The sequence below is a fragment of the Amborella trichopoda genome, chromosome 4 (genome assembly GCF_054954075.1).
Source record: "Amborella trichopoda isolate Santa Cruz 75 chromosome 4, AtrichopodaSantaCruz75HAP2 v2.0, whole genome shotgun sequence".
In the NCBI taxonomy this organism is placed as follows: Eukaryota; Viridiplantae; Streptophyta; class Magnoliopsida; order Amborellales; family Amborellaceae; genus Amborella; species Amborella trichopoda.
In genome coordinates this window covers 56,151,220-56,173,530 of record NC_142339.1, presented here as the reverse complement: position 1 = coordinate 56,173,530, position 22,311 = coordinate 56,151,220, and the positions used below count along the sequence as shown (strand labels likewise).

Below are 22,311 nucleotides of genomic sequence, written 5' to 3'. Positions count from 1 at the left end.
GAGAGTAAAGTCTCACCTCGAAAGTTCGTTTGAAAAAAACTGGGAATGGAAAATCTATGTGGTCACTCTAAAATCAATTTCTACGGCCAATTATGAATGTTGTAGGTACAAACCTTAAGGATATGTAAATACTTATAAATAGAGGTTTAGATAATATGTTTTATTGTTTTATTATATATTATTTTTATGATTTGAAATCTAGGTGTTTTCACAAGCGCAATGATTAGAGTTGAAATGATCGATTCAAAGGTTTTTCGAACCCAAAACTAAACTATAAATTTTGGTGAGTTTTTATGTGAAACAGTGAACACATTTAATTTATTTTTAGCCTTTTCTCATTAATACTACATTTGTGTACCGCATCAAAATCCTCGCCCGGTAAACTAAAAATCCCTCTAAAATTCTTCGGTCCCTTGGACGCGGGCCCACGCCCCTCTACGAACCAGAAAACCTAATTCTCGATCCGAAATGCCACAAACCCTAATTCTATGAACTGAGAAACCAGAAACCCTATTTCTCGGTCTCAAAACACGGTACGCACTTCCACAGAAGGAGAAGATAAGGAAACCCGAAAGCAAAACTAGAAGAAAGAACTCCATCAAAGCTTTATAAAAAGCTTTTCTGGGAAACTGTTGTAGTCTCTCTTGATGGGTTCGTTGGAGAACACGACGGAAAACGGGGAGCCCATGGATCTCCCTCCATGCAATGGAGTGGGCGGTGGAGATTCATCCTTTGCATTGGTTGAAACCCCACCAGAAAAGGGGCTTTCAAGGAAGATTAAGCCTGGAATTTTGCCATTGGAGGTGGGAACTAGGGTCATGTGCAAGTGGCGAGATAACAAGTACCATTCTGTTAAGGTCATTGAGCGCAGGAAGCTCAACAATGGCGGCCCTAATGACTACGAGTACTATGTTCACTATGTAGAATGTAAGGTTCAATTTTTCCCCTGTTTATGGCATTTTTACATTATTTTTTTCCATCTATTGAATAACTTGATTCTGAATTTCATTCAGGAAATGCTCGTGTATACTTCATTCTGAATTTCATTCAGGAAATGCTCGTGTATTCTTCATTCTGAATTTCATTCAGGAAATGCTCGTGTATTTAGTTTTGTTGTTTGTTGAATTATTGCTTCCCTCTTTGTTATTTCAATTAAAGTACATTCTTAGCGGAATCCTTAAGAATTAGGGTTACTATGGTGAAGAATCTTGGATAAGGGTTCAAGGAGGATAAGAATTAGCTCCATCTTTTCAATTGTTTTAGTTTTTAGTATGATTATGAAGAACAAGGGTTGCAATTGGAAACAATCCGGAATTAGGGATTAGAGTGGATGATAGGACGTGAGAATTTGGAATAATGGGTTCTTTTAGCATTCATGTATATGTGCCATTGGCATTGGGCTTGTAGCCTTTAAAATCTTCGATTCACTCTTGGATTTAGTGAAAGGGGAAATAGATGAATATTAATGAAGGAAAAAGTTTATTTAAGGTTGCAACCTTAAAATGTAGAATTAAAGTTGCACCTCAAAAATCCATCGAAAAGGTTGTTTTAATGTTGAAAAGCCCTCTAATTGATCATCTCGACATCAAGATGTATGAATATGAAAAAGCGAAAATATTTTGAATCTCAAAAATAGTGCATCTTGCAACACATTATCTAGACCGTCCATTTTCAAAATTTTCATATGCTTATAGATCTACTTGATTTTAACCATATTTGGAGTTTAAAATTTTATAATTATATACGAAAATAGATTTGAGATAGTCCTAAGAATTTTTTATACTAAAATCACATGTTATGATAAAGGTGCACCTTAATTGGATTGTTTAAGGTTGCAACCTTATAGAAACCACACCCATTAATGGATGTACATAGTTAGCTAAGATGTATATTTAGCTTGGAGAGATTTTCTTTATTGAAATTTATGTTGAACAAGTTTACCTATTTGAACATTTGAAAATAGGATTTCCACTTGTAACATGGTTTATAAATTGGTTTTAGAAAAATAATAAGTCCGGACCTTGGGGCTGTGTGTTATATATTTCATCATCTTAGCCTTATCCCAACTATTTGGGGTTAGCTACATGAATCATGTTCCGCAATTCCGCTCTATCAATGGCTATATTCCTATCCCAGACCATAAGTGACCACATCTTTTCTCAGTACTTCCATCCATGTCTCTTGGGACCTCCCCCTTGCCCTTTTAGAGCTTTCTACTTGAACCAAATCACCCATCTTGACCGGTGTTGTTCTAGGTTGATGTTGCACGTGACTAGACCACCCGAGTCTACTTTCCCTCATTTTATCTCCTATTGGGGCTACACCTAAGTTCCTTGGAATGTATTCATTCCGAATTCTATTATTTCTTGCCTTGCCACTCATCCATCTCAACATCCTCATCTCAATTGCACTCATTTCATGGATATGTTGTTTCTTGACTGCCCAACATTCTGTTCTATAAAGCATAGCTGGTGTTACAGCCGTCCTACAGAACTTTCCCTTCAGTTTGATTGGTACGCGACAATCACATAAGACTCAAGAAGGACATCTCCACTTCATCCACCTAGCTCTAATTCTATGGGTAACATCTTCTTTATTCTCGCTTTTCTCGTGGATTATCAACCCAAGATATTGAAAATAATATCTTTTGGGTATTTCTTGCTATCAATCTTAACAAATTCCTCATTTCTGCTCCGATGATTACTATACTTGCATTCCATTTGTTATTTCTTAGTCTAGCTAAGTTTATACCTTTAGATTCTAAAGCATCCCACTTTTCTAATTTGCGTTTACACTGTCTCTAGTCTCATCAATCAAAAACAGTGTCACCCACAAGCAACATACACTAGGAGATCTTACCATGTAGATGCCTAGTAAACTCGTCCATAACCAAAGCAAAGAGATATGAGCTCAAAATTAATTCCTGATGTAGGCCTACTTTCTTTGAAAACTTACTTGTCTCTCGAATAGTTGTCCTCACATTAATTACTACTCTATCATACATATCCCTAACCATGTCAATATATCCCATTGAGACTCCATTCGCTTCTGGCACCCACCAACTTCTCTCTATATGTACTCTATCAAATTATCCTCCTTACGCTGAGCACCTAGAGTGGTTGTCGTTTAAAAATTTCTGAAAATAGATTATCCACCTTTCATTGACTTCGTAAGCCTTCACTAACACCCTTTGATCCTCACTCTTAATGTATTATTGAACATGATCTGGGTCCCAACACTTCCTTTTTCTCATTTTTGCTGTTGGAAGACATCTTTTTCATTTTCTCTTGTTCCCAATTTATTATATAATTATTATATGCCTTAATCTCAGCCTTATTTACTATTTTCTTAGCATTCCACTTGGCATATCTATATTCTTCTAAATTCTGATCACTACTATTCCCTTGCCAAGCTTTGTAACATGATTGTGTTTTGCTAATAACCTTTTGAACTTCATCATTCCACCACCAAGTTTCCTTAACTGAAAGTCTTTTCCTATAGATTCTCCTAAAACTTCTTTTGCCACTTTCATACTAAAGTCAACCATCTCATTTCACATAATATTTTCCTTCCATCAATTTATCTCTAATTAAGTTTATTTTCTCCCTTTTAAGTTCCATTACGTAGTTCTTGGATAGCTTTTAATGTCACTCTTTCTCTTCCTTCTCTTTATGCAAACATTCATAACCATGAGCCTATGTTGCGTAGTCAAACTTTCTCTTGGGATAACCATACAGTCTTTATGATGATCGTTCTGTCTTCTTAACTAGAGAAAAGTCTATATATGATCCACTTTTATAAGATATTCAATGTTTATCTCGCTTTAAAAAGTAGGTATCTGCTACTGTTGGATCATAAGCCATAACAAAACCTAGAATAACATCTTCATCAAAAAAATAAAAAATCAAGATTAACATCACCTATCACCCATCTCATTTCTTTCCCCAAATCCATATCCTTCATTTACCCTTTCTTATCATGTACAATCTTTTCCTGCATGACCATTTAAGTCCCTCTTAAAAATGTCCCCTGTCTATTTGGTATTTCTTGGACTGATCCATCCATATCCTCTCATAATTGTCTTTGAATTCTTTCCTCTAATCCTATATGTGGTGCATAAACAACATAAACACTAATTACATTAATTATCTCCTCTCCCCACACAAGCTTAGTTATTAAGAGCCTATCACCTACTCTCTTAACATTTACTGTATTCTTTGAATCTTTGTATACCATTATACCTACATCATTTCTATTATTTTCCTTTCCTATATATCAAAGTTTATATCCATCAATTTCTTTAGCTTTTACTCATTTCTACTTAGTGTCATGTAAACAATTGTGTTAAACTCTCCTTCTTCTTATTGTATCCACTAACTCTATGCATTTACCTGATGGAGTTCCTACATTTGATGTGAGTAGACGAATCCTATTCTCTTGGACTAGCTTCTTTACCTACACTCGTCCAAAATATCACGGGGACCATTGCCTACTTATTATTACAACTGGGTGTCATTGCGGTGCATCACTTGCAGGGAGCGACGCTATCACTTGCGCATTCCTCACTGCATCCGAGTGTCGGTACTGCACGTCGCTTACAGGGAATGCCCTAGTGTGAGCATATGACGTTGGATCAGGATCCATGATAAGGATATATGGGAACTTTTTTCCACTAGTTGCAAACCTAACTCAACCCTCCTCCTTTCTCATGCAGATTTGGGACAAGCAATGTCGGAGTATTTAATGCTAAAAATTAAAGAAGAATTTATTAGAATAAGTTTCTTTGAGAGATGCCATCATTTTCACTACTGTACAACTTGCGAAATACTATGAATCTTCACCAATAGTTTTTTCTTTTGTCAACTATGTGAGATTTTAACATTCCCCACTTTTGAACTTCCCTCTTTCGTTATTCTTGTTATATTTGATATCATTATGTGTTTCTTATTTATTTATTTGTGCAGTTAATAGAAGGCTTGATGAATGGGTTAAACTTGAGCAACTTGATCTGGATTCAGTGGAGGCTGATGTCGATGAGAAAGTGGAAGACAAGGTATAGAATTGGTTCGATGTTAGTTTTCATGTATCAATGTCATGGTGTTGAAATTTGAATTGGTAAGCTTTCAATAGTTACATTTTCACTGTTTAACAGAAAAAATTCCTAGTTACATGAGATACATCACATGGGAGTTTGATGCACATTGTTTTAAGTTCTTAACTTTTGTGTAAGCTTGGGGTGCATGTTGTATGAAATGGGATCTGGATGGATAATCATTGCCTCATTGTTCTGATTATAGCTTGAAATTGGATGGGTTTTTAGCCTTCTTTGTTATTACTGATTAGAATTGGTTCTCTGACTAAAAGGATGCATTAATGGAGCAATCATACCATACACACGTTGTATATAGTATACCAGTACATGCACCAGCATCCACCTTCCGTCATTGAGGACTAACGTTGGATGGGGGTGTGTGAATGGGTTCACTAGAAATGTTGTGCACATGGTATCCTTCTCCTGCTTTTTTCTCAGATATATTTATTTGGAGAGGTTGTACCTCTAACTTAAAAAGAATATTTACTGGGATTTTCTTTCTAGGCCGCAAGCTTGAAAATGACACGTCATCAGAAAAGGAAAATTGACGAGACACATGTGGAGGTATATTCAACTTGTCATATGTTTCTTTTTTCTTGTTTATCATGATGCAATCCTCTGTAGTGACTTTACCCTTGTATCTAGTTTCCATAAACTTCATTTTCATGGAAAGTTTTAGTATAAAAGAATTTGTATTTTTCTCCATGTCCTTTAATTATTGACCTTGTATGATGTAGTAGTGTATATGGAAATATGATGTTGTAGGAATTGTTGCTGAGTTTAACTCCTGGGCTTATGTCTTTTATTTTATGCTTTTTGCTGTGGGTATTATGTATTATACCTCCATAAAAAAGATGCATAAACAATTGTTATAGGTCACTAAGGAAGATTAAGGATTCTCTTGTATTCTGAGCCCTAGTTTTCTGGAATTCTATGAATTAGAGTCGGCAACTTTATTTGAGAATGGAAAATAGTGGTTTTCAATGGTATTAAATGTCGAAACATAGAGTCAGTAGGTCATACCCGTACTAGGGAGCATTTAATCGTAACTTTAATTGCTTAGGGCACCAAGGTCCTTAGGCATGGGCGTCATCTTCTGTTATGGGCATGCGAGAGTACCTAAGGTCTTCTCGAATGAATTGTTTATAGAAGCTGTGGAAAATTCTTTTTTGAAGGTCCTTGTCAATGGGGGGTTGTGGACGTAATGAATGAGAGCTAGGACATTAGTGACTATGAACCATCTCTTTGCCCCCTCTTCTTAGAGAGGTTAACGATGTCATTGACGTTGTTGTCAACAATGTGACTTTGGTCTTATATGCTCCTATATTATTTGCATTTCAACAGAATTTGTTGCATCTCCCTTCACTTTGGAGTTATGCATTAATGAAATAATGTTAATGAGAAAAGTTATAAATGACTAAGATTTGGTCTAACATATGGGGAGTAGTGTGCCAATGCATATTCTATGAGCAATGAGCACTAAAAGAATATTGTGATGCCAAATTAGGCAGATATCCCTGGGCGCCCGCCTAGGCGCCCGCTTGAACCCTCCTAGGCGGCCGCCCATGGCCTGCGCCTTGCCCAGGGGTGGAAATGCAGCTCCTTGAGGGTATTTTTGGGTCATTGTTTTAATATTAAAGGGGCAAAATTGTGGGTTTTGGTTCTTTTGAAACCTAAAACCCATTAGAGGCTATTTTAGATAGAGAAAACCCCCCAAAAAAAAAACATTTCTACTGGATCGCCCAGGTTTTGGGCTCCCGCCTAGGTGCTAGGCGGCCTGGATCCCCCCGACCACCTAGGTGCCGCCTAGCGCTTTTTGAAACACTACATATAGCTAAACTCAAGTGTTGTCTAGACTTGTAAGATGTCTTTAACTTAGTGTCCTTGCCTTAAAATGTTTTACTTGCCTTAAAATGTTTTAAATTAGGTAGCAAATAGTACTTCTTAAAAATGTAACTTAGAATAACAACAGCATATACTTAAACAGAAACTATTTATACCTGTGGATAAATTTCTTTTACTTCATATGTAAAGGATAGGTTCATTCTCTTGCCCAGATCTGAAAAATGAAGGGGGGGGGGGGGGGGGGGGGGGGGAGGCTTTTTTAAGTTTATTGTTATTCTTTTATCTTTTTTTTTTTTAAATTAGATGCTGTTGGGGCTGCGGCCAGGAGTTTGTTTTGTTTTATGAGTTTGGAATATCCACCTCTCTTTCACACATGTATTTGATCTCTTCTGAATTTTAAAGTGGTTCTTTTGGTTGCTCCATAGTTGGCATAATTGATGTTCTGCATTTGGCCTACCACACACATGGTTGAGGGCAAATGTCAAATTGTGAAAGTATGTATCATTTGTTTATTTTGCTTGGACTTTTTCCACTAACCTCAGGGATTTTTTTCTTTTGTTAAGCCAGGGCCACGAGGAGCTTGATGCTGCAAGCTTGCGAGAACATGAAGAATTCACGAAAGTTAAAAACATTGCAACTATAGAACTTGGAAGATATGAGATTGAGACATGGTACTTTTCGCCTTTTCCACCAGAATACAGTGATTCTTTGAAGCTGTACTTTTGTGAGTTTTGCCTGAATTTCATGAAGCGCAAAGAACAGCTTCAGAGGCATATGGTGAGTTACTCTTCATTTTTTAGCAGTTTGACGGCTTATACATGTTTCTGATGTTGGTTCATAGTTTCTACCATGCATGAAATACAAATAAATATAGCATTTCAAAAATACAATCAATTATCCTTATTTGCTGTTTTAATTCAGGGAGTTGAAATTCATTCTCAAAACAAAAAAAAAGTCACAAAGTTGAAACTATCTCATACTTAAGTATCTGTTCTGCCTTTTTATGATTACTCTATAAGATTTGGAGTTCTTGTGGTGAGTGGTGACAATTAGCGTACTCATAGTCAGAAGTCACGTCTTTTCTCTTCGAAGGAGAAGTTATCCCCTTTATCACTCCCTGACCAACTTGCTCGCATCTGGGGTTTGACTTGATTATGTGCCTTATCGAGTCCACTCTATGGTCCAAGTTGGTGAACCAAGGAACTTTTGATCCATCAATTTTGGTTTCTGTTACAATTGTTAGAAAAGAAACATTGGAAGTTGACTCTCTCTCTCTCTCTCTCTCTCTCTCTCTCTCAATTCTTAAGTGAAGCTGATTTATTTGAAATCTTATGCATGCCAGATAAGTACGGAACTTGTGTTTCTATTGATTGATAGATGATCCTCAATTGCTTATTGAGTATGTTCATAATTTGATCTTCCTCATGTGTGTAGTGGCGGTTTAGTTTTTCAGCTGATAAAAAAAAAAAAAATCGATGGTTCTTATGAAAAACTTTCTGCATAGCTTTCCATTTGGACACTGAAAAGAACTCTTGGGTGTTCAATATTTATTTAAAATGCTCATGGTGGCTTTTTCCTTTTGATCTATCTGTGTAGGCCATCCATGCTTGGGAATAATGTGTACGGTGGGATTGTTATCTTTTGGCTTGACATTCACTCTTTTTGTTTTTCAATGTCAAAAGGATATATGTGCTCGGGAATTTTTTTTAAGACACGATGACTCTTTTATGATCATGAGTTATTCACCATTGATTTATATATTTTGAAATTGCATGTTTGAGACATTTTTGAACTTCCAAATTTGCATTAGTTAATAAGTTTTGTAGTTTACTTACTTTTTCTTTTTGTTTAATGTAGAGAAAGTGTGATCTCAAGCATCCCCCTGGTGATGAGATCTACCGCAGTGGCACATTGTCAATGTTCGAGGTAAGTCTCTCTTGTTATCCATTGCTTTGGGTAATATGATTGCAGTAATGACATGTACCTTGTTTATGAAATGAGACAAGTCTCTTCATTTTTCAAACTAATATGATGCATTTTGTTTTTCTTCAAAAAGAAATATGATGGTGGTTTTGTTTTGGTTCCTGATATGTCGTAGTATGATTCAATAATGAACATGTGATGCCCTAGAAGATATATAAAGCCTAATCCACATTACTTATGGCCAGCATGATACTCCTATCACTTGTGATCCAGCATTACGATCCCATTGAAGTGACTTCAGTGACCCTCCTAGGACTCCCCATTGTACTTGTCCTGTGATCAACTTCCAGCATAGAACTATTAAGTCCATTCTATTAGGCCCTAGAGATCAGATTTTTCCCATTTAAAATCTTTCCCACGTAAAAGCAAATAGCTTTCCTACCCTGTCCTCTTCCTTTATGCACTTCGTGTCAAATCTATGGCCAGTTATATCAGTCGTACTGTAATTAGGTCAATCCCTTGCAAGAGGTACAGTCGAACATGAGGTGAAAATCCCTTTCCCAATGCACTTCATGATTTTCTGTACCTCTTGATACTGACCACCAATATGGATGCTCTCCCTTTCCCAAAAATGGAGTCCCCTGAACATGAGGTCCCTGACCTGCCGATAATGCTCAAGAAAGGAAGCCATCCTTTTCACTTCGACACTAATCTTATGTGGGTGGAGTTGTCTCACTTCACACACAGGAATAGCTGTTACTGCATGTTGTCTGTCACAAATCCTCATCTATCATCAACAATGAAGCCCCTGTTTTCGAGCCTGAAAACTTTTCTGGTCAGTCTAGGAACTGAAAATTTCGAGCATTGTTATTCGTACCTGCCTGTTGAATTATTGATTCCTCTCTAACCCTCCTTTAAGATGAGTCTTTCAGAAAGGTTGTTGGATCTGTGAAGCAACATTGAGTATTGAAGTGCTGCAACTTCTGAGGGGCAGTTTATGGTGTTTTTGGTTTTTACTAGTGCACAATTAACTTTTCTAACTGAAAAAGATGGTAATAATATTTTTTCTAGACATAGAACCAGTAGTTTCAGCCTCTAAACATCAGATTAACGAGGGCATGGCAGAATTCAGGCTTCATTTCAGTAACTCACAAAAGCTGTAAGGTGTTATTGTAATTAGGAGTTTCCTGTGCTTCTGTTGATCACTCTAGATTTCATTTTCAAATTAAAAAAATTACCGGGGACATTTATTGTTTCAGTTCCTATTCGTTTAATTTCTGCTAAGACACATGACTCTATTGTGGTTAAGACTGTTCAACTTGGAAAGTGAGTTTGATCCAATCTTTTGTTGTCGATCGTCATTGTTATGATTGTTTTTTGTGGACAAATGTTAAAGTTGCCGTTTAATTGTTGCTGTCCACTACTGCCTTCTGGATTTGGAACTGTGGTTTAGCTGTTGCAGCTCAAATTTCTGATTTTTTTTATATTTATATTTTGGTCTTCAGAAGCTTCCTAACAGTAAATTGTTTCTTTTCTGGACAGGTTGATGGAAAGAAGAACAAGGTATATACACAGAATTTGTGCTATCTGGCAAAGTTGTTTCTTGACCACAAGACACTCTATTATGATGTTGATTTGTTCCTTTTCTACATTCTTTGTGAATGTGATGACCGAGGATGCCATATGGTGGGGTACTTTTCAAAGGTAATTGTCGCATGCATTTATCATTATAAAAATGTTGTGTGCTGTGCTTATGATAATCCTTGCTGATCTCTTGTAAACTATGAATCTGGTTTATTGTTGCCTAGGCTTTGTGTAAGAAGGATATTTCACTTGGAGCGCATGTAACCATACATTTAGTAAACAAGGAAAATACAAACATTGTACTACATATTTTGTTACCAGACATGCACACAGGTGTCCATTTCTGACATCTGTCTAACTGCCATAAACATTGCCCAAACATTAAAGCACAAGTAGACACATCCATGTATAAATAAAATATAGAAATATATAATATTAGTACTTAGTAAAACGTCCTTCAAATCCTCTCATTGAACAACCAAAGTGCAACGCATTACTATGTAAAACACCCATAGTAAAACGTCTGGGTGTACCGCACTTGGACCCCCTTCAAATCCTCACATTGAACAACCAAAGTGCAACGCATTAGTGTTTTCATTTTTTTCATGCGAGGGGAAAGCAAGCCACTGATCCACATCCACATATTGCTTCACTTCACACCTCAACCTAGGCCAAAATACCTCTCCTCTACCAACTCAGTAGTCAACCAGACCCCCACTATGCAATTCAAGATTGATGTTTGTTCTTTGTTCTTTTTATGAGAGAAGGTTAATGTCACACCCCATGAATTTACAATACTGTTATTCCTGAGATGTGACAGACAAAACATGTATACATCTATTGATAGGACAAATTTACAGTGGCGAGGTCTTACAAAGTAAATAAAGAAAGCTAGCACAACAACGGTATCTTCCAAGGTTGATCTTGACTAGCACTCAAAATGAATCCGCAGTTATCCTGAAAAAATGTTTACCATAGTTTGATGAGTTTGGCTGCTCAGTAAGTGATCATCATAATCCTAAAAATAATCATGATTGAAAGATATCAATATTTTCCAAAATGAGATCTATTAACAGAAATGCATCAACAGTTTCACTTTCAATAAATGCATAATTAAGTATGATCCGAGTAATTGAAATGCTTATAACACTCTTAACGGGAGTGCATAATTCAAAGGATTTCACAAAATACCCTACTGGCGTCCCAAGTAGGTCACCTATATACCCCATCAGCGTCCTGATGGGTCCACTTAATCCCTATCGACGTCCCAGATAGATCCACTTAATCCCTGCAGGTCCACTTATACCTCACCGACGTACCGGATGAGTCCACTTGCATACTTAAATTATTTCTAAATCTCTTTAAACATTCGAAAGCAGCAATATCATGTACTCAACATATCACTGAAATCATCAATATGAATTTCACTTAAACCATTAATAACAGTCACTCTCTATAACATTTCCAAAATAACCAATCAAATATTTTGGGCTCAAATTTAGAAAGGTAGTCGTTTGTAAAGGCATTCTAGCATAATTGCCAATTTAATATGCATAGAAAAACTCTTATAGAAATTCAAGAATACAGAATTATCACAATTTATGGGATATCAATCCACAAATAAACATTTCACAACAATACTATAATCAATTGCAAAAATGTCAATAATAAGGCAGTCATTTGCACATGAATTTTACAATGTCTAAATATTCAAAACAGTAGAAAGAAATATCACAATTTTACTAAAAGCAGAAATATCACATTTATTTCTAATAATTTGATAGTATTTAAAATTTCTAACATAAATAAAATATCACAATTTTTATTAAAAAGATTATTTTTCAAGATAATGAGGTCGTGTGTGCATAAAATTTATCGCACCTAAAATTCATGATAATAAGCAGAAATAATTATTTCATTTTATTTTTAAAAAGAATGGATTATTTTTCGAGACAATGAGGTCATTTACACATAAAACTGATAAAATAAAGATCCTAGACGGAAATATCACTATTTATTAAACATAGACTATTTTTCAGGAAGACGATGTCACTTACTTATAATCACTCACGAAATTGATGCTTTTTGTGTTTGTTGGTTGGGGCACTAAAAGGCCGCCCGTTACAGTAGATCTTATGGAATCAGTATGCACAAGAGCTCAGTGATAAAAGTTTCAGTTAAAAAGACGCATCTCATGGTTATACCATAGGAAGGTGGCACATTTAATTTACTTACACGTCATAGTGGATTGTCAAGGGCCAACACGTAAGAGAAACTACAAGCCACATTATAAGATAAGAAAAGCTTAAGTCAAAAGCTTTTGAAAATAGCGATGGTCCCTAAGGACCTTCATGCTCATATGGACCATCACTTATTAAAAGTTTATTGTCCCCTTTTTTTTTTTTTTTTGAAAGTTTAGGATTGTTACAGATAATGTTGCACAAGAGTAAAACTTTCATGGAAGGAATTCCCTGGTATGCATGATCTAGATTCATAGAACAGAAACCCATCATGAGGGATCTTTTTCATTATACTAACAAGACCCCCATATAGGATGAAAGTATGGCTTAGTGGTGTGTTGGTCCTTAAGGCACACTTCTTAATACAATAGTTTATTTTATCTTTTTTTATTTTAATTAACTCTTTTAGGTGCAAATGTGAGACTTATTTATTAATGCAGTTAGAGTTTTATTTTCTTATTTGTAATCTTCTTTTTGGAGAATGGAATTAGGGTTATTTGGTCTTTTAAATTGTTTTTAGTTGTCTAGGGATATTTATGTCCTTTAGAGTTGTAGAGTTTTTAAGAGCAGTTTATTCCTTTATTGATTTTATTTTAATTAGGGTATTTTGGTCATTGTGTTTAAATTAAACTGTATATAAAATGAAAAGAGAGATTTATGTTTTGGAAATTTATCCACGGACTGGTTTAGTTTACTAGAATTACAGTCGAGTCTAATTTTTGGGAAATTTTACAGGAGGTGCCTCTTTTTCATTTTTCTATTCTAGTTTTGCCCCTAGTCTGATGTTGCAAACATTGGACTGGATTTACTTTTTGTTTTTGTGGTTTTTGGAGCACTCAAATGCCCCAATTATTGGAACGACCCATTTTTTGGGTGGTCCGATATTGGAAGCATCAGAACGCCCCATATGTGGCTTTTTTTTTTTTTGTTTTTTCTGAATTATATTGGTCCGATGTTGGAGACTTCAGACCGAATTACAAATTCGTCAAAAAAAAATTGGGGCATTTTGACATCTGTAACATTGGACCGCGTTTATTCCCTTTTTAAACATTTCTTAACACTAGTTGATGATCCATGTGGGTGTGCTATGTATGTAGGCATTCATGCATATATGTGAGAAAGTTGCATGTAATACTCTTTATCCATGATCCACATGAATGCACTATGTATCTGAGCAAAATGCATGCAAATGCATGAATTTTGCACCCATACATAGTGCATCCACATTTATCATCAACCAATTGTTAAGAGATGAAGGGTACAAGAGGTGGTCTAATGTTAGAGATATCTAACCGCCCCATTTTTTTTTTTAATTTTTAAATTTGGTTCGATATCTCCAACATCGGGCATGTATAATTCTGGTGTAATTCAAAAGATAAATGCCAAGTATGGGACAATCCTATCTTTCTAATATTGGACCGCCCTTGAAATGGATATGTCAAATATCTGGGGCTTTAGGCTGAAAGATGTGGTCTAATATTTGCAACGTCAAACTTGGGGTAAAATTGGAATAAAGAAAAAGAAGAAAAGGGACCTCCGACTAAAGTTCCCCAAAATTTGGACCGTACAGTAATTCTGGTAAAATAAACAGGTTCATATTTAATTTAAATTTTTTTTTAGAATTTTGATAATTAAAAAAAAGAAAATTAGAAAGGCCTTTGTAATGTTTTTTATTTTTGTTGAGGGCCATAGAGAAGACTTGCTAGCACATCCCAAAGTCCCTGCCTATGGTATTCTTCAATTTCTTTCTCTTCCTTTCCCTATGCTTTCTTCCTCTCCTTTCTTCCCTTTCATTCCCCAAATTCCTTTGTCCTTGTTTTTTCCTTCTTCCCTTTTTTGTCTTTAATTTCTTTTGCGGCCTTTATCTTTTTTTCCTCTCTATCTCTTATTTTCCCTATTTTCTTCTTCCTTTATATTATTTTTTACCGTACCCTCCTAACAGAAAACACACTCCATTCAAAGAGTCCATCAATAAAAAAAAAAACAAGTGTCAAATTAACCAATACAAAACCTGCTGGAACTAAGCCTACTTTCCTCTCCAAAGTCAAACTTCTAATTTCTGCACATCATTGACCTCCAAACCGTCGAACTAGTTGTGGGAGACCCCCTGCAATTAATCTAACGCTATTTGATGCCCTCTTTTTCTCTCCTGGTAGTGCGCTAGCCTCAATTTTGATTGGGGTCAATTTTATTTTGCTGATTTTGCTTAAGGGTATATTTCAATATATTCCAGATTCAAAATCTCTTCTCTTAAGCATTAAAGCAAATTCCTAAATCACCTAGTGATTTACTCAAATTTTACTTAATTGGTTTTGTAGATGATTTCCTACTGAAATTGTAGATATTTAGTCATATTTGAGTTTAAATTATTCGCTGAACATGTTTTAGTGTCTTGTAATCAAAGATTGTTGGGTGGCTGATACAAAGAAAAAATAAAGGATCTATGATGTTTGTAGATGTGAAATCATAGATAAAAATAAAGGATGCGATACAAATTAGTAACAAAGAACTGAATACAAATGGAGAACAGCCATAAAAACAAAGGCCAGATAAGTTGTGTGTTCCTTTATTTATAACATCTATGATGGATGGAGATGTGAAATTCTATTTTGCAACATGATTCCTAGGCTGAGCCTTGTTGATCCAGTTTCTAGTGTTATTTCCGTTTTGCTTTTTGTGTGATTAAGAAGAAAGGGATTTTTCTGTTTTTTTCGTTCTTTTTATATTATTTGTTTCTCACATCAATATGTTATTTGATGATGCAGGAGAAACACTCTGAGGAGTCTTACAATTTGGCCTGCATTCTCACCCTTCCTCCATACCAAAGAAAAGGATATGGAAAATTTTTAATAGCATTTTGTGAGCTTTCAATCTTTTGCTTACCTTCACAACTTTAATTGACATTCTTTAGATGTTAGTTTATTTGTTGCCTGTTTTCTAATAGAACGTTATACAATAAGAACATTTTCCATTGGTACAAGGAGGTCACAATCACCCTTAGCCATTGGATGTAAAATCGTGTAGTTGGGGTTTTATCATTGACCGGGCTCAACGTCCTATAAGAATATTTTGAACTTTGTGACACACGACAAACTGTTGGCTTTTGCATCTTTTTGCTAGGGGTAATTATGACTTGTATCAAAGGTAAATTATCTTAAGGTACACAATGTTTTTAAGAAATTTGTGCTTATGTCCCCCTAAAGTACCATTACTGTTAAAATCCCCCCAAATTTTTTTTTTTATGTTCATCCCCTTTTCTTCCTGTCTATTTTTTACCGAAAATGCTTTCACTTCGGACCTTCAAGGTCCGAAATGAGAAAACAATTCGGAAGCCAGTTGACTTTATTGAGAGAGAGAGAGAGAGAGAGATGACTTTGGACTTTCAAGGTATGAAGTCAACAATTGTCAAAATGATTTTCGACCTTGAAGATTCGAAGTCATTTCGACAAAACTTAACTTCAGACCATGAAGGTCCGAGTCACAGTAAAAAACTATCTTTGAGTTTGGACCTTCATGGTCTGAAGTTAGTAAATAGGAAGAAAAAAAAAGCTTAACTTTGGACCTTCATGGTACAAATTCATTAAAAAAAAAACAAAAAACAAACTTGTCTTCGGACCTTGAAGTTCCAAAGTCATAATAAAGAAGTTGCTTAGAACTTTGACCTGAAATCGTTCACTTTGGTTCAAGTCTGTAGTGGGGGCATTTTGGAAAAAAACTTAAAAAGGGAAAAAGCGTACTAACATAAAATACAAAAAATGCGGCGATTTTTATAATAACAGATACTTTGGGAGACATGAGCATATATTTCTCTTTTTTTTATATATATATTTCTGGACACAGTTGTTTATATGTTAGAGAAAAGAATGTTTAATTTTGATTTGCAAATATATTATGATTTTTATATTGGGGTGTATCAATGGAATTAATTGTTACATGAGAAATTTTGGGGAGCATTCATTGGATCCTTTGTAAGTGTAACTAGGTGAATTGGACTATCTTTGCAGAAAAGTACACATGCTCCAGCAGGAGCAAACTGTATGCTCGCCCTTTCATACAAATAACTACCAAGTATTATATTTTGGAACTCAAATTTTGAAGTCACAATCTACTCAACCTATATTAGCAACCCAAAAGAAATTAATATGCACTCTAAAACTGCCTAAAAAAATCACCCCTCCCCCTCCTCCACCCTGATTGAACACAGACTGTCCCTTTATGGAGCTAGGTATTTGTGAATCAAAATATTTTTTTTGTTTTTTGGTTTCGTTTTTGGTAGTAATGCTTCTGGTGATTCTGAGGTGATTTCCCTGAATTTCTGATCAAATAAATTCTCTTTATGTGGGTGTTTTGCTCGAGGGAGCAAATGTCCAATTTGCTCCTGCAGGGTTGAGTCCTTAAAGTGGTTTTATCCATTTGTTTCTTTACGAAGTGTGATGAATTGTAAGTTGTAACCTCAAAAGGTTGTAGCAAATAAATGGTAACTGAGTCATCTATGAATGGTGCATGTGATGAGTGAAACTCCAAAGGAGATACTCACTATCATAACCTATTATTCTCATTTGCATCTGGTGGGGGATAACAGTTTATTGGATTATGGCAGGGATACATGAATTCCTATGCTAGCCAATGCCCTAGTTATCATTTGGTGTGTCATATCTAGTATAGCTATGACGTGACTTGCCACTATAGCGCACTTGGATATTATGGTTTAGTTTTGAGATTACTTTTACACAATATTTATTTATTCAGGAAAAAATTCGTACAGCATCATGTCATTTATGAGTTCCATGTACAATTCATATGTTTATATGTCATGTGTAGATCAGCATATCTCTCGTCTTTTAGTATGTACCACATATAACAACTCCTTTTTTTATAATTGAAAGAATGCTTTGTATGGTTGGACTCTTCACAATGTCTCATAAAGTCACTTTTTCAAAAGCCCAATCATTGTCCATAGAGTATAAAATACAAAAGAATTTTACAGAATTCCTGTAAACCTTGTGCAACTGATAACTAATTTTCGATATAATCTATGAGAGGACTTATAACCTCAAGCAGACATACGGTAATTTTTCAGAGGATCTAAGCATTGGCATGACCAACAGAACACCGGGTTTTGAAATGGATTGCATGAGAAATCTCCTTTCCAATGCCTTAGCTGCCACTAGAGTCACATTCTTCTTTCCACCCAGGATATGACAGCTGTACTCTTGTAAGTACAGCCTTTGGAAGGAAGTATATAGTGGCATGTAACTGTTGGACACCCTATTACATTTTAGTTCAACATGAGCAGTAGCAGAAAATCTTCTAGGAGCTTTCGAGTTTCATGTAATGTTTTCTCAGGTGACATTAAAGAGCTTGAAATTGCACTAGTTTTTTAGTTGAAAACAGATTTTTTTTTTTTCCTTTTTTTATTCTTATGAGAGTATTTATTATTTTATAACTTAGGGTCTTTTTGGTTTCTCTTGGGAATTAGCATTTGTGTTATCATTCATTTACGGCATAATGTAGCAGGACCAAATCGAATTTATTATCCTGTAGACTATATTCCTTTTAGTCTACGTGAATTAAGGAACATTGATTGGTCTAGAGCAGGATCCAAAAATATGGCTTGGTTGTGGAACTTTGGCCCCAGTAGTCTGAGTGACTCGGGCGCACCCAAGTTGGTTTGCCCAAGATTTCACTGAGCCGAACAAAGAAAATTGGGAAAAATCCTAAAAAATAAGTAGAAAATAGAAAAAAAAACAGAAAAAATGATAAACAACATAAAAAGTATATAGAAGGTAAGAGGAAATGAAAATATAGAAGATTGGTTTAAAGACTATTTCTCAAAAAAGAGAAAATAAAAAAATCATTAAAAAAAAAATATTGCCTCAAAGATTAAATCAAGTATATCTGTTAAAATTAACTACAAATCAATTATATATAACCCCTTGGGGGTGTTCCAGGCTTGGCATGCTGAGTCAGATTCACTCGGGCAGGTCCGAGGCAACTCGCCTGAGTTGGCTCTTGAGTATTAGTTTTGGACTTAAGAAAACGTATGAGCATTTATTTAACATTTGTTTTTTTGAAGCTTTTAGCATTGTGATTCTAGCTTAGACTGTACCTGTTTCTTGTATAGGTCTTGTGATTTCTTTCCTGTGATTCATATTATGAAAGTATCTAATGTTTGAAATTGATTTTGTGAACCAGCATATGAACTATCGAAGAAGGAAGGAAAGGTTGGAACACCTGAACGGCCACTGTCTGACCTTGGGTTGTTGAGTTACAGGGGTTACTGGACAAGGGTTCTCCTAGACATTCTGAAAAAGCACAAGAGTAACATTTCCATTAAGGTACATATACTACACAAACATGGATATGTAATGCATATCAATTTTTCATATTTTGTGATATTTTATTGTTCCTTGTGGTTGAAAATTGACTTCTATTGGAGAGGAAAGGAGACATATGTGAGGTATGTTGCAATCAAATCTTCAAGTAGGTCAATCTTGAAAATTACAAGTATGACATGATGCCCCACTCCCGAAATCCATCTCTAGTCACTCGAGTTTTAGCTTAGGGGTCAGTTTGCTGAAAGATCATCATAGCACAGTTTGCTGAAAGATCTTCATAGCACAGTTAGCTTAGGGGTCAGTTTGCTGAAAGATCTTCATAGCGTAGGGGTCAGTTTGCTGAAAGATCTTCATAGTCAGTTTTAGCTTAGGGGTCAGTTTGATCTCTACCGGATTGGGCCTTCCCTACTGATTCAACAAATGGAGTCCAAAGAATCCCCATTCACAGGGAGGGAACCAAAGAATAAATCCCAAAAAATGCTTATAATATTGAGAGGGAAACCTAACAATGGAGTCAAGTGCTTCAACCCTTCACCACATCAAATCATCCCTTATAAGCCCTAAGACGACGTGGCCTGGTTCCCCCTACAAACTGCACTCATAATTCAACTTAAAATCCTACCTTAGGACAACACCTCAAGAGTTTCCATACACTCCAATGCCTGCTATTTTATGCAGTCACACTTGAGACCACTGAACACACCTTTGGCCCTATTTGGAATATCTGTTTTCCATTGTTTCTTCCGTCAAAGAAATGGGTATCATATTTGCTAGAGATATATAGCAGCTGGAATGTTTGGCATGTTAGCCTTAGTGGCTTTTGGGAGATCGTTTAAATATGACATAGAAGAGAACACTTAAAGTTACAGAAGAGAAAAAGATAAAAATTTGAACACACTCTATCCATCTAATTCCATAGTTACCTAATCTTAGTCTCCATCTTGTATTCCAAGAAACCCTGTGTTACGTGTGATATTGCTTGCAATTCCTTTTCTTCTCTGTGTTAAATTTAAACACCGAGGGCCAAAATAAGAGATTTGCAGGGCATATCTCTTATGCCCATCAAAATTTGCCCATCAAAATTTGCTTATCAGGGAGAAACATTGTCACTGAAAAGGCTAAAAACTAAGATGAACTTTAACAAAAATAATCTTATAAAAGGAAGCCACCAGACTAATTAATGGTTATGAAGTCCTAGTTGCTTTCAAGACCACGCCTTTGAAATAAGCACATCGACATGGCATATGGGTCTCTATGATAAATTCCCAAGAATTTCCACTGGGTCCTCTTTAAGTACCTTGTATGACTCTTATTTCTGATAAAAAGCAGAAATGAAGTCCTTCGAAATAAGCACATCGACATGGCATATGGGGGTCTCTATGATAAATTCCCGAGAATTTGCACTGGGTCCTCTTTAGGTACCTTGCATCACTCCAAACTTATCTCTGATAAAAAGCAGAAATGAAGTCCCCCCTGATTCCCTATTTATCTCCCTATTCAACTCTCTCAACTTCTCTAAAAAAAGTAACCTCTCAACTTCTCATACAACCCTCCCTCCCCCCCAAGCTTTGCCATGCCCAGCCCTCCACTTGACAAAATGATCATTGCTTACCCGCCATGTCCTTAGTAGTCGTGTGAATGCAACATGACCTATTACCCTATATTAAGGTTTGAAAATACACTGATCCAGATCGAAATTGCCCAATCCGGATCAATAATCAATGGGGATGAATCCCCCCCCGCCCCCCCCCCCCCCCCCTTGACACAGCCGATTGCAGCCGATTCTCTATCAGAACCAGCCCCATTTTTTAAAAACATATTTTTGAGTGTTTTTAATTTTTTAATGACAGGTTCGGTAGACCTGATTGCCTATCCGCCAAACCGGAAATCCAGATGCGTGATCCGGGCCACCGATCTTTTTTTAAAGAGTTTAAATCTTTCTCATATTTTGGGACATGCTTTACAGAAAATGTTCAATATGTTTTAAACAATGAAAGCAAATGTTGAAACTGCACTATGGGGTCACATTTATGTGTGGTGTTTTAGAATCATCTGCTATAAATATTGAACTGAAGGAATTTTCAAAATCAATTTACTCATATACAGCTATACTCTTGATAAATCAGTTGTATGGACTCTTATTAATGTTTGAAATAATTCCCGTGTTCCCTCCATTGTAAGAAAGCATTTGGGTTTGGAAGTCATCCCATTCTCAGAGGCAAAAGAGAGAATATCTATTAGGGTTCTTTAATAATATACTCAGGCATATATTGGGATATTATTTCGTATGCTGAATTGTATTGTTCTTTCTTTCCTTAGGAACTTAGTGATATGACCGCTATTAAGGCAGATGATATATTGAGCACCCTACAAAACTTGGAGCTGATTCAGTACAGGAAAGGGCAGCATGCAATTTGCGCAGATCCTAAGGTCTTGGATCGCCACCTAAAGGCTGCAGGCCGTGGTGGTCTCGAGGTCGATGTGAGCAAGTTGATTTGGACTCCTTACAAGGAACAAAGTTGAGAATCCCTTATCTTTTTCGCCGAAAATTGGTTTGTGTAAACAGTGTAAAGTTTACCCGAGTATTCTCACTTGTGTATATATGTATTAGAATTTGATAGAAGGGATCATCTTTTATGGGTTATGATATGATCAGTTGAAATGGCAAGCTCTTTCGATCCAAATCTCTCTTTCTTTTTCTTCAACTCGGCCATGCCTTAGAAATAATACTAAAGCGTACAAATTCTTTTTTCGAGCCACATACTGCATGGCGCACATATAAAGCACATGTGAATTGTTATTCTCAGCCATCAGATTTAAATGAACAATAGGTTAGCTTTAGGCACAACGTCATGTTTAATGCGGTTTTGTTTTTAATTATTTCCTTATAAATCATGGTCACATGAAATTTGGGATGTACCCACCCTTGTGGCGGTAAATTCAAAAACAAAAATTACCTATAAAATAAAAAGATCAAAATACCCTTACAAGTTATATGGATCATTCTTATCAGAAATATTTTTTCGTTATTAGATATACCACTCTGAGAAGAGAAAACGTTTTGAAATTACTTGATTTCTAAACAAAATAAAAATCAAATGCTTTAAGCCGTTCAATCAAAGTCAAATGCAAAAACTAACTTGTAACGTTGTGATTGAAGCTATAACAATTTTTCATTGCGATCGGATGGTTGAGAAATGATGTCATATATATTCTTAATCATACGTAGGCGGTGCACACAAAGATTATTTCTTGAATATATTTCCTTACATTTTCTTTTAGTATAATT

At 35.7% G+C, this 22,311-nt stretch overlaps 1 protein-coding gene across 1 annotated transcript; it reads left to right on the top strand.

Annotated features, from left to right (window-relative positions):
- Nucleotides 1-543: 543 nt before the first annotated feature.
- On the top strand, nucleotides 544-21,706 carry LOC18422350 (histone acetyltransferase of the MYST family 1). The gene is made up of 9 exons (XM_006827021.4): nucleotides 544-927; nucleotides 4,965-5,053; nucleotides 5,597-5,656; nucleotides 7,505-7,714; nucleotides 8,795-8,863; nucleotides 10,403-10,564; nucleotides 15,450-15,543; nucleotides 18,880-19,022; nucleotides 21,342-21,706. The coding sequence occupies exons 1-9, from the start codon at nucleotides 648-650 to the stop codon at nucleotides 21,543-21,545; spliced, it is 1,311 nt and encodes a 436-aa protein (XP_006827084.1). The 5' UTR covers nucleotides 544-647; the 3' UTR covers nucleotides 21,546-21,706.
- The last annotated feature ends 605 nt before the right edge of the window (nucleotides 21,707-22,311 follow it).

Coding starts and splice junctions, on each gene's coding strand:
- LOC18422350 (XM_006827021.4), top strand. CDS start 648: ATGGGTTCGTTGGAGAACACGACGGAAAACGGGGAGCCCATGGATCTC. Junction 928..4,964: donor CTATGTTCACTATGTAGAAT/GTAAGGTTCAAT, acceptor TTATTTGTGCAG/TTAATAGAAGGCTTGATGAA. Junction 5,657..7,504: donor TTGACGAGACACATGTGGAG/GTATATTCAACT, acceptor TTGTTAAGCCAG/GGCCACGAGGAGCTTGATGC.